This window comes from Drosophila innubila, assembly GCF_004354385.1.
Source record: "Drosophila innubila isolate TH190305 chromosome 3R unlocalized genomic scaffold, UK_Dinn_1.0 2_E_3R, whole genome shotgun sequence".
NCBI lineage: Eukaryota > Metazoa > Arthropoda > Insecta > Diptera > Drosophilidae > Drosophila > Drosophila innubila.
Window position 1 is genome coordinate 6822590 of NW_022995380.1, and position 12246 is coordinate 6834835.

General features: G+C 36.5%; 2 protein-coding genes across 6 annotated transcripts in view; one reads left to right on the plus strand and one right to left on the minus strand.

Annotated features, from left to right (window-relative positions):
* Positions 1 to 12246, minus strand: part of LOC117789427 (furin-like protease 1) — a 161138-nt gene that overhangs the window by 12985 nt on the left and 135907 nt on the right. The window contains exon 1 of one of the 5 annotated variants that reach the window (XM_034628454.1): positions 8111 to 8116. The exons of the other annotated variants lie outside the window; for them this stretch is intronic. The gene's annotated coding sequence lies outside the window, so the exon portion shown is untranslated. Of the gene's footprint in view, positions 1 to 8110; positions 8117 to 12246 lie in introns of those variants that run through there. 5 annotated transcript variants of the gene reach the window in all.
* LOC117789429 (NADH-quinone oxidoreductase subunit D) lies at positions 238 to 1998 on the plus strand. Its single transcript, XM_034628456.1, has 2 exons — positions 238 to 464; positions 525 to 1998. Exons 1-2 carry the CDS (start codon positions 263 to 265, stop codon positions 1922 to 1924), a joined length of 1602 nt encoding a protein of 533 aa, XP_034484347.1. The 5' UTR covers positions 238 to 262; the 3' UTR covers positions 1925 to 1998.

Sequence of the window (12246 nt, forward strand, 5' to 3'; positions counted from 1 at the left end):
TATACATTAATTTTGTTTATATTAAATAATAAATATAAATCTATGTTAGTCTGGGTGCCCATTGTAAGGCCTTATTTAGATTTACTTAAGTAAAGAGCTGATTCAATCAAAAACTCAACATTGATTGCAGTTTCTTCATTGAAAACTACTTGGATCTCAATATAGCCGTGTGACAAACTTCATTTATATTTGATATATATATTTTATAACATCCAAAACATTTATAAAGTCATCAGGTTGAAAGAGAAATTTTAATTTAAAAATGTCGCGTCCTATGGAAAAAGTTCGTCAACTGGCCGGAAAATTGTTTACCGAATCGGAAATAAGTCGGTTCAATGCCTTTCGACATAATTTTCGTAATAAGTATTTCAAATTGGATGCATACAGCTTCAGAATGCCCTTTAAGAGGCCCACATTAACCAAGTGGATGGGTGGACGTTACTTTTCAGCTGGCGATTGTGAAAGTGCGTCTACTAATACTATTATAAACTTTGTTATTTAAATGGTACTCCCTTTTATTATAGAAACCTGCGAAGAGTGCTGTAAAGAGCGGCCGGATCATTTGCAGCCCAATTGTGATATCGATTGGGATTCATTAAAGCCACCAGGAGAGCCTTACGAGCCAAGGAACACACACTATTGGAATCCGGATCCGGAATTTTATAAGCAATTTGAGAATGTTATCATGATGCCACCGGGCAAAGAATGGGAGCATCGACCCATTTCAAATGGTCGATTATTTCCCCCAGTCGATCGAACATTTCGCACGAAATTCATTAACTTTGGACCGGCACATCCTGCGGCACATGGTGTGCTCCGGATGATCCTTGAGCTGGACAATGAGACGGTACTGTCAGCCGATCCTCATATTGGTCTCTTGCATCGCGGTACCGAGAAACTGATCGAGTACAAAACTTATATCCAGGCATTGCCATATTTTGATCGACTCGATTATGTTTCCTGCATGGTCTGTGAGCAGGCTTACAGTTTGGCCGTGGAGAAGTTGCTGAATATTGAGGTGCCACCACGGGGCAAGTACATACGAACCATGTGCTCGGAGCTAATGCGTCTGACCAATCATACAATGGCCATAGCCACATCTGTGCTCGATTGTGGCGCCATTACGCCGCTCTTCTGGCTCTTCGAGGAGCGTGAGAAGCTTTATGAGTTTTCCGAACGCTTGTCGGGAGCACGATTGCATGCAGCCTATATAAGACCTGGTGGCGTCTCCTTGGACATGCCACTGGGCTACTCCGATGACTTGTACAACTTTCTCGTTCAGTTTAAGGAACGCCTCGAGGAGGTCGAAGATGTTGTCACCGACAATCGCATTTGGCGTATGCGTAACATTGGCATTGGCAAAATCTCGGCTCATGATGCACTCAACATGGGTTGCACGGGTCCTGTTCTGCGTGCCACAGGCATTAAATGGGATCTACGCAAGCAACAACCCTACGAGGCCTACGCAGACATGGATTTCGATGTTGTCATCGGCTCTCAAGGAGATTGCTATGATCGTTATTTAGTGCGTTTCGGTGAAATGCGTCAATCGATAAGTATTATACAACAGTGTCTCGATCGCATGCCTCCAGGTGAGGTCAAGACTGATGATCGCAAAATAAGTCCACCTCGACGTGCCAAAATGAAAACTGACATGGAGGATCTAATACATCACTTTAAGCACTTCTCTCAGGGCATCTTTGTGCCCCCCGGACAGACTTATACGGCCATTGAGGGACCCAAGGGTGAATTTGGCGTCTATCTGGTGTCGGATGGTACCAGTCGACCCTATCGCTGCAAGATTCGACCCGCTTCGTATGCCCATCTCGCTCTCATGTCCAAACTGGCTCCACAATTCCTATTAGCAGACATTGTGGCTATCATTGGATCTCTCGATATTGTATTCGGTGAGATCGATCGTTAGTTATTTCAATTGTAATCATAACTCTAATAAAAAAGCAACTGAGAGCCTTTGTGACTCTCAAACCTTCAGAATGTGATGTGATGGAGAGCCTACGATCTTCCGATATTATTTCGAGAGAGATAACCACAATTTTAATAAAATTAATCAACTGATCGTTAGTTGACATTTCACTCAAGCTAAAGCGAGTCTGTGCTCACAATCTCTAGATATTATTTAGGGTGATATCGATATTAATTTGTTGATAAAGTTTCCGGTGAGATCGAACATTAGTTCTTACATTTCCAATCATATTTCTATTACAAAGACACATGTTATTTTCTATCTTTCAGTGTGTTGCTAACAAACTCACAGGATTTTCAGTGTACGCATGTAGCTTGTCAAATGTGAAATACTCTTTGACATTTGATTACACGCACAAACAACAACAGTTGAAGGCTAAAATGCAAACAACATAAACTATAAATAGCAACAATAGCAACAGCTAAAGCCCATAATTACAATAATAGCACGTCATTTCAATTAAGCAAACAAATTGAAAGCAACATTTTGGGTGACTGTTTTAAATAACTACACACGCACACACACACACACTCACACTTACACACACATACACACACACACTCACACTTACACACACATACACACACACGCACGCACACGAGCACTCACGTCTATGTGACAAATTGTGTGTGCTTGTTTGTAATTATATTTTGTGTTCATTATGTTTGAAAGTTATGTTATTTTCACGCACGTTTACTCCTGTGACTCTCAAACTGTAATCTCTGAGAGAGTTACCACTCGCACACACACAGGCATACGGCGAGCCTGTGTGTGCGAGTTTACTCATAATTAAATTTCATTGTGTTAAATTCTTTGGCAAATTACAATTTAAATGCTGAAAGCCAACTATTTTGCAATTACTTTTCGTTATGCTCCAAGAATTTCTTGGCCCTGTGTCAACTGGAATTTTTGTGGTCAATTTATTTGTTTGTTGTGGTCTATGGATTCAGCATAGTAGTATAAAATTACAACATTTATATACATATACACATAATTACACATATATGTACAAATAAAAAGTAAAGTTTTAATTGCGGTTTTCAAAGGATTTACTACAATATTATAGCACTTGGCTAAATTTTTGGGGTGAGCATTGTCTTAATATTCAATTAAATTTAAGTTGCAGTTTGACATCAAAATGGCAACACACTGTAAGTTAATAGCCTTATAAACTCTTATAGAAACTCTTGCAGTTTCAAGGATATTACTACAATATTCTTGCAATTGATTTATTTATTAATTTTTTATACCCTGAGCCCATTGAAAATGGGCAAAAAAGGGTGTAATGTGTTTGGCAGAATGCATGTAACAGGCAGAAGGGAGTATATATATTCTTGCTCAGGATCAACAGCCGAGTCGATTGAGCCATGCCCGTTTGTCTGTCCATCTGTCCGTCTGTTTGAACGCGTCAATCTCAGAGACCATAAGAGCTAGAGACTTCAAACTTGGTAGGTATCAAGTTTTTTTTTTTTTTTTGTATCGGACCAATATATCATATAGCTGCCATAGGAACAATAGATCGAAAATGAAGTTTTAGTATGGAAAACTTCTTGGTCTTTTGAGATATATCAACCAATCTAACACAATGTACATCTGTGAGGGTAATATACATCCTGATCAAATTTGGTTCAAATCGGCCTACTATATCGTATAGCTGCCGTAGAGACTCTCAGTCAAAAATCCAGTTTTAGTAAGAATTTTTTTTTTTTTTTTTTGAGATATTTAACTAAACTAATATAATATGTATATATAAGTTGGTGTTATATATCCTGGCCAAATTTGGTTCAGATCGGTTCACTATATCATATAGCTGACATAGGAACAATCAATCGAAAATCAACTTTCAGTACAGAGTACCTGGGCACAGGGTATCCTACTGTCGAGCGTGCTCGACTGTAACCGCCCACTTGTTTTTTTTTTTTTTTTGATGAGGATTACTTAATATTCAATTTAACTTTAGTTCTACAATAAAGTTTGTGTTAATATTTAACTAAATTTTATTTGCTTGTAATAAACATAAAAAGGAGTGTGTATATGTAATTAAAGTAAAACTTTTCTGACCAACTTTTGATCACATGTCTTTAGTCAAATTATGACAAAATTGTTTCTATTTTTTTTTTTTTGCATGAACAGAAAAAGCTTTTAACTGCTAAACATAAACTTGGCAACCCTGCCAAGTTTCTATTGTGTTTCACAGTGTTGACATTTTTTTTCAAAGGCAAATTACGCGCGCTCGTGTGTGTGTGTGTTTGAATGTGTGTAACATACGCTTTGTTCGCATGCCAAAAACTTGTACATGGACGCAGCTTGATTGTTATGTGAAAAAGCCTTTGGATGTGTGTGGTGTGTACAGAGACAGACGCACACACTTACACGCATCATTAAGCGCTTTACAAATATTACCAGTGACCAAAAGTCCTGCGCGCAGGTACAGCACACGCATAAAAGTATGCAACACAATTTATTTATGCCCACAGCAGGATGTCGCTTTCGATTTGCAGCTCTGCGGAAGCGGTTCCTCTCTGGGTGTGTTCGTATACTATATGTTTGCACGGAAATTTGAGTACTTGAACATCGGACGTACGTGTCACCAACGATTCGCCTACTACAACTATACACTGAGAAAAAAAATGGTATATCGTACTTGAATTGCAATGCTTTCGTACTTCGTATTCATTTCTGAAATGCTGGATCTTGATTCAGGAATCCTTTTTTTATTGAAATTATTAGAAACTATTCAAGGAATTATCATTTTTATCTTCGTATTCATTTCTGAAAAGCTAGAAATTGATTCTGGATTCCTTTTTTTATTGATATTATTAGAAATTGGTCAAGGAATTATTATTTTTATCTTATTCAGGATTTCTTTTTTTTAATTGATATTATTAGAAATTGAACAAGGAATTATTATTTTTATCTTCGTATTCATTTCTGAAAAGCTAGATCTTGATTCAGGATTCCTTTTTTATTTGATATTATTAGAAATTGAACAAGGAATTATTATTTTTATCTTCTGTCATTCGAAGTTAACTCAAATATGAATACTAAGAAAAACGAATACCTTATTCGAGATCATTTGAACTTAATTTTAGTACACCTTTTTCATCTCTGTGAACATTTTTGCTTTCTCCTATGCTTCCTTCTCTATCCCCTCTTGGGGGCTCGTTGGGAGAGTACTAAAATTTTAATTGCAGCCACTCTCCGCGTACGTGTCGACCAGTGTTGAAACCTCGTTTAGTTTTTATACAGCCTGCTCCTCCTGCTCCTAGTCCCACACTCACTCGCCTGCCGGCTGCTGCTTTGGCAGCTCTATCAAGTTTATTAATTTATGCAGCACAGACAACAGGATATACATACTAGTTAAAGAAAGTCCCTAGCATAGGGTGGAAAGCATACATATGCAGTTTTTATTCAACATTTTAATTGAGTTTGGTGTCAAAGTTAAGTTTATACCCAACAGTAAAAGCCAGTTCGAGCATGTCCCTATGAACCGGGCTTAGTTTTAATTGTTTTGTTGCGGTTTCAATTAAAATTGACTTATATGCAGACTCCACTCTCTCTCTATCTCTCGCCATGAACCATAAAATTTAAGTGCTAATGCGCCGGACGTTGATGGATTAATGGGTATTCCGTGTTGTGTGTCGTGATGTGGCACTACTATGTACATATATATAAGCCATTAAATGTAGGCGACTCGTAAATGTAAATGAGAGTTTCGAATGTTTATTTATATGAGATACTTTCAGTCTGCCGGAATGTTAACTAAAGTATCTATAGCAATTAATAGTTATATCTACTAATTGCTGAAAAATTTATTAGTTTTTATAAAATATGCCACATGTAAATTACTGGAAATTTCATAAAGTACAACTTGATAATCCATTTTGCAATTACTCAGTTATTTATTAATTTAATCCATCATCCACATCAAATAGTTAAGTTTCAGCTTTTATTTTTGCAACAAAATTTGAAGAAAAAAAATGACTCCATTTGCGTACATTTTCATAGATGAATTCCCACAAATTTTCCGGTTCTCTTTTTCAAATGCAAAAGAAGCCAATTTTCTAGTGCATTTGTCACATAGAACAAAATGGACGACACAAAAGCAACAGCAATAAAACCGCAACAAATTACAAAAGCAACAAGAGTAAAAAGCGAGCTTAAAAGAGAAAGTGTGCGTGTGTGGGAGAGAGATACATAGAGAGTAATATGTTAAGCTGTGAATAATGCGAAATGTAGAGGGTAGGAGGTAGGCAGGAAGAGCAGCAGCAGCAACACGAGGCAAGCTTTTAAAATTGTCAACAATTTAATTAATCAACATGGATGTGTGTAAACGAAGGGTAAGGGTAGGGGGATGAACTGGAGTAGGGATTGCAGCAGCAGTTGATAAATGTAGAGAGGGTGTGAGGGAGGTGACAGATTAGCCATTGGCTGACTCTGAATGTGGGTTTCAATAGCTCGCTCGCCACGTCTGCCTCGCTCAATTGCCACCTCAACTGGTAAATTTTTAAGCCGGGACTGCCAGACAAGGTGGCAACGCCACGTAAAAGGGAAGTCCAATATAAATATGTGCACCGTTTAATTAGCTAATAATTAATTAAGCTCTAAGGTAGACGCTCAGCATCTGCGCATTGTCTTTACCCTCGCTTGTGGGTTTTAGATGTTGCATGCAACTTTGATATTCAATTAAGTGAGTGGCATTTAAGGTAGATTACACCTTAATATCCTGCAGTCATTGGCCTGCTTCTCCAAAATCCTTCCAATGCATACATTGATATCATTAAGGAGAATTAGAAAGACAAATTGAGGCATATTAATAGCTAAAAAAACAATGCAATAAACTCTGTAATCATCAATCGGATTATTCCCGTAGCTAATAATGCCAAATATATTCAAATTAAATTATGAAAACGTGTATTTGTTTAAACAAGGCTTTATCAAATATTTTATTCTTAAATCTCTTAAATCTAAAACCGCAAACAGTGTGACAGAATTCTGTGTTTATTTTTGTAAAGTAAATTTTTTTTCATTCATAGATTTATACATAGATTTTAAAACGAACCCCACATATTCGCTTGACCTGCGACACATATCATGTACCATGGTTGGAGAAAAAAATGAAAAACAAAATTGTTAACTTTGGCTTTTCTGAAAATGTGTGACAGGTGCAAGACTTTTGACGCGGAAAAGCTGTGAAATGTGGCACAAAAAGTTGCGTAAGATGTCAACTGCAGTTGACAGTTTGCATTTTTGTTGCAAATTTCATACGGAATTCGTAACAGAATTTACACTTGCTGCTAAAAAATAGGTGGTAAAAATCTATACAAAATGTAAGCAAAATGTAAAAACTTAAAGCTTTAACTTAAGTTGATATGATTATGTTTGAATACATAATTATGATTTATAATTGACCGCCTATATAAGCTTTTAGTTATTTCTTGAACTTCTGATAAATCTTAACATATTTTAAATGATTTTCAAAGATCTTTCCATAGAAATTTTCCGACGCTCTTAACAAATATTAAATTATTTTTTTGGCCTTGTTTACTAGCCTGTTTCTTTTTTATGTGAAAGCGATAAAAATAAAAATTGTTTATTTTTCTTGCACATTTAGTTTCTCTTTTGTTTTGGCTAACATATTTATAGAAACTGGAAATGTTTGACCCACCAGAGTTTTCAGGCACCCACATGAAACCACAAAAAGGCGCAAAAACTTTGCATGCATGTTTATGGCTTTTTGACTTTTTATTTGCAAAAAGAAAATAATAGATTGAGTTTATTTATGCTTGACCACGCCCACTTGCCTCAATATTTTTAGAAAATTTTCGTTTTATTCTTCGTTTACAAACGAAATTCATTGGCATTGAGTTGGGTAATAAACTAATTTCTAGGCACAGCTAATAAATAGTCTGGGCATAGCCTTAAGCTAGTTTTATGAAAGATAAACAAGACTATGCTCCAGAGCTGTGCATATGCCAGCTTTCCACAAGCAAACTTCTTAGCCCGAGGGAAGGAAAATCTACCCTTATCTGCAGTCGCTTAGAAACAACATAATTGTTTATATGGAAGCCACGCTTGGACTGGGATTTTTTGCAATCAGGTAGGCTGGCTTACCCTCAAGACAACGCACAGGTCTGAGCAACCCTTGGCCTAGCAAATGCATGTCAAACTGTCCCCTGTGGGTAGCGAGTAGCGTATCATGAGGGTAACACAAAGGCAAAAATTTAATAAACCAAAAGATCAGCTGCTGTAAATTTGGCTTGGGTTTCGTCTGAGGTTCTATTTTATGGCAATTGGGGAGCAATATCTTAGCAAACGTGTCTTGCATCTCTTTTGAGGGTTGTTTAGGGTTCACTTTTGCCAAAATAACGAAGCTATCTTAGAGCTTAACCTTTTTGATAATGGTATGAGCTGGGTTACAACGCGAAAAAAATCACATTTTTACTCAAATAACCTCAAACTACTCGTACTTGAAAGTTAAGTTAAAACAGCATCAATTTATTCATTTGCTAAACTTGTCATTTATGCTTTAAGCTAAACATATTTAATATTATTACATTGTATGAGGTTGCTGCTTTTATATAATAGTTTATCTAAAGTTTTTACTTGAACAATTAGAAATGAAAAATAATAATAATGCTAATAATTTTGAAAATATATCAGGGCTAATTTATTTTACAAAATTTGTGTTCAAATCCATATACACTGCAAATTAAAATTCGAAATCCAATGAGAAATTCATATTGTTACTCGTAGTTTGTACGTGAATTATTATCGCAAATTATTCACATTTTACTTTTATAGAAAATAATTCAAGTCCATATGCAAAATGCTTTTTATAAACAGTCAAAACCCCTTCCTCCCTTTAGGCCTCTGAATATAACCGATGCTACTGGAAATTATAATTGAAAATTTGTTAAAAATGAAATTACATATTTAATTCATGTAGTGTCGTAAAATATGAATGACAACAGGAGCAGCTAGAAAAAATGACTGACGAGAAGTTACTTCGCAATATAACTGAAATCCTTCATACCTCTGAGCATTATAAATTAAATACAATGCAGAATATAATGGTATCGGCGTTGATTAAGCAAATTAATATTGCATTTGTACATTTTTATTGATATTATATTTTGATTAGTATAGTTCTCAAAATTAGGTATGTTGTATATAGGATAAGCGCGAATAAAATATATGTCGCATGTGTTGCATTTAAATTTCAATTGATTGAAGGTAATCAATTCAAACCACATAATTTTACAATTAACGATCCATCGAGGAGACTTTTGTGTGAATTTAAATCATTTATTTCGGCCCTCAATTATAGCCCTGACTGAATTTCAACAATGTATTCATATTTATATTCATATTTGTACGCATATAGGAAAATGAATATACAAAATGCAATTGTAATTTCATACGCAATTAATTGCAATGCATTCAATTTTCCATACGACTGTCGCATGTGTAATCATTAATTATGGTAAGGTCTTTTGCCCTGTATTCTTTTATCAAATTAAACTGCACACAGGGGAGCTGTAAATGTCACATCGTCGCGCACTATTAAAGCAACCCTCGCTGTGGCCTTGCCTCTCGTTGGAAACTCGATATGGAAACAATTTAATGGCAAATCATTTGAAATGGGTCTGTCATGCATGGCCCTTAGTTCAACAGCCAGTCAACAACTTTGACACTATTTGGACTCAAGCTCGAAGGCTCCCGTTCTTGGCTTTGAATCATCAAACACACATCAGTCAATCGTCCACTGAGCACTTGTCAAAATTGGCTAAGCAAAAGAGTCCCCAGTTCAGATACTGACCCGGGTAAAGCGACAGCTGCGCAAAAATGATTTACGAGCACAATTTTGACAATCATTTTTGGCAAAGCAGCAGCTCTTCTCGAGTCCAAACAAAATCGAAATAAAATCATTTTTAAAGTGCATTTTCATTGGCGATCCTGAAGTTATACGCATATGCAGACTTAATAGGCTGCATATAGGATGTAAAAATAGTTGAAATGAGACATTCATTTTTGTTGGATTAACTGCGGGTATTTGCGTTGCTCACTCGTCTGGTCATTTGTTGGATTGCCCTTTGCCCTTTTATTACGCAGGCTACTGGCATTCGGCACACACAGTTGCCGCATGTGTGTGGAGACATCGCATGAAATGAAATTTATTGACTTTTGAAATGGCTGCACCTTTGCACAGGTTGTTTTATTATTTGACCTGAAAGTCAATATGACTGCAAAAGTTACGCTGGTTGAGAAAAGAATATAAATTTAATGTGAAACTTTTGAAAAAAAAACGGAAACAATAGCGATTTTAAGAAATTTTAACATATGTATTTTAAAAGCATTATATATAAAATAGTTGTATCGTTTTAATTCCTCAATTACTTAATTAATTAGATATAATATAAAGGCGATATAAAATTTTGAAGTAAGTAATAGTATTCGGGATTTAACCCTCAATAGTAATAATAGTAATATAGTTGATAAAGCAGGAAAGTATATAACTTAATTAAATTGATTTCAATAACAATTTAGGTTCCATTTTGAATACCTTAAGTTCGTTTTCGTAAACTGAAGCCCTAAAACGTGTTCCAATTATTTTCTTTTACTGCCTTGAATGAAACGTCGAATGATTTAATGCACATTTTCATGGTGCTGTACGGAAATATGCACAAATATTACGCATACGCAATGTGTGCCTTACCGAGATGCAAATGTATTGAAGTTTGCCATGAGCATTGAAGCGAAAATAAGAGCAATGAAGCAAAGTAAGCTAACCAAAAACGAACCCGTATCCAACCATATCGAAGCATGCTGCAATGAACCCCAAAGGGAGGAGGTAGAAGGGAGGTGGTTGCTACTTCAGTAACAATAAGAAAACCACTTAACCAAATACTGTTATGCCTGCCACAAGACTATATCTACTTGCATCGAGGGAATGCTTCATGTATTCGCCTATATACATATATACAATATATATGCTTGAATTCTTTTGTATTACTCGCAATATGCTGATCATTCTTCTCATTAGCCGCAAGTGCATCAAGTTTGTTGTTCATCATCCGCATTCTCATGCTCATCCTCGTCGTTATCATCATCAGTTTGTTCGGCTGTGTTAAATGCCAACGCATCGCATCGGCTGCATTTTGGGGCATGCCTCTTGTTGCCTGGCAAGTTCCATGCAAATTTCCAAATATTTTTGCATTTCAATTACCAGCATCAGCATCAGGCACGTAATTTTCACCCACAATGCAGTTGCATCAACTGATAGGAGCAGCCCAGCGAATGCTGTTGAGGGTTGAGGGTTAAGGGGTGATGGGTGATGGGGGTGGCCTAGTCGTTTGCTTCGTTTTGTGGCCGGGCCAAATTGATTGCACTTGTTGTCTGCTTGGAGATTGCAATGTCTATGCCTGGCTCTTACTTGATGCTGGTTGCTTCATTGGTTCTATGGGTGTGGTCCTGGACTTTGGGCCATCGTCAATGGTTCATCTCATCGATGCTTTTGCTGATGATGACCCCATTTGCTTGAGTAATGATGCCACTTGCTTTCGGGTGTGTCTGGGTCTGCTCCAGTCTTTGTACTTAAGTCGCTTTTCATGGCGTTTAATGCTTGCAAACACAAATCGATTTAACTTGCTCTCTCTCTCTGTCTATCAATCGAAAAACCTCGCACTTAAATTATCTGGCATATTTAGATGATTTTTGGGTTTTGTCATGAAGTGCAAAACTTTGCTGCCGTCGTTTCGCTTTTGAAACTGCAATTGCAATTGTCTTATTCAGCGTATTTTGTAGATAGTTTGGAGTTTAACCTGCTCAGCCTTTTCTTTGCTCTTAGTTTTTATTGTCTCGGTCTCTACTCTCACTCTGTCTCTCTTTGTGTCTCTTTTGGCAATCGAAATTGATTCGTTAGGTTTGGCAATCTGTCGCTTGTTAGTCACAATTGATTGAAATTCGGTTTAGTTTCCTTTGTTGCCGCATTAGAATTTGTTCTGTAATTGGATGTTGTATGCGGGTTAAGCTCATTAGAGTTGTCGCTCTCTCTCTCTCCCTCTTTTCAAATAAAAAATAGATAATACTCTTAAGCATTCTTGATTAGTTGCATAAGCAAATGCATTTCGTAAGAGCAGTAGTCTTTGTTGGATCACATTTTATTCAAGTGTTTGGAGAACTGTTAATGTGAAGCACATAAATTGTTAAGCAGCAGCAGCAGCCGGCAACTGACACTTTTGTGTCAAGCGCTTTAAGTT

Excerpts from the sequence above, each read along its gene's own strand:
- LOC117789429 (XM_034628456.1), top strand. The coding sequence starts at position 263 with ATGTCGCGTCCTATGGAAAAAGTTCGTCAACTGGCCGGAAAATTGTTT. Across the intron at positions 465-524 it reads TTCAGCTGGCGATTGTGAAA|AAACCTGCGAAGAGTGCTGT; the intron begins GTGCGTCTACTA and ends CTTTTATTATAG.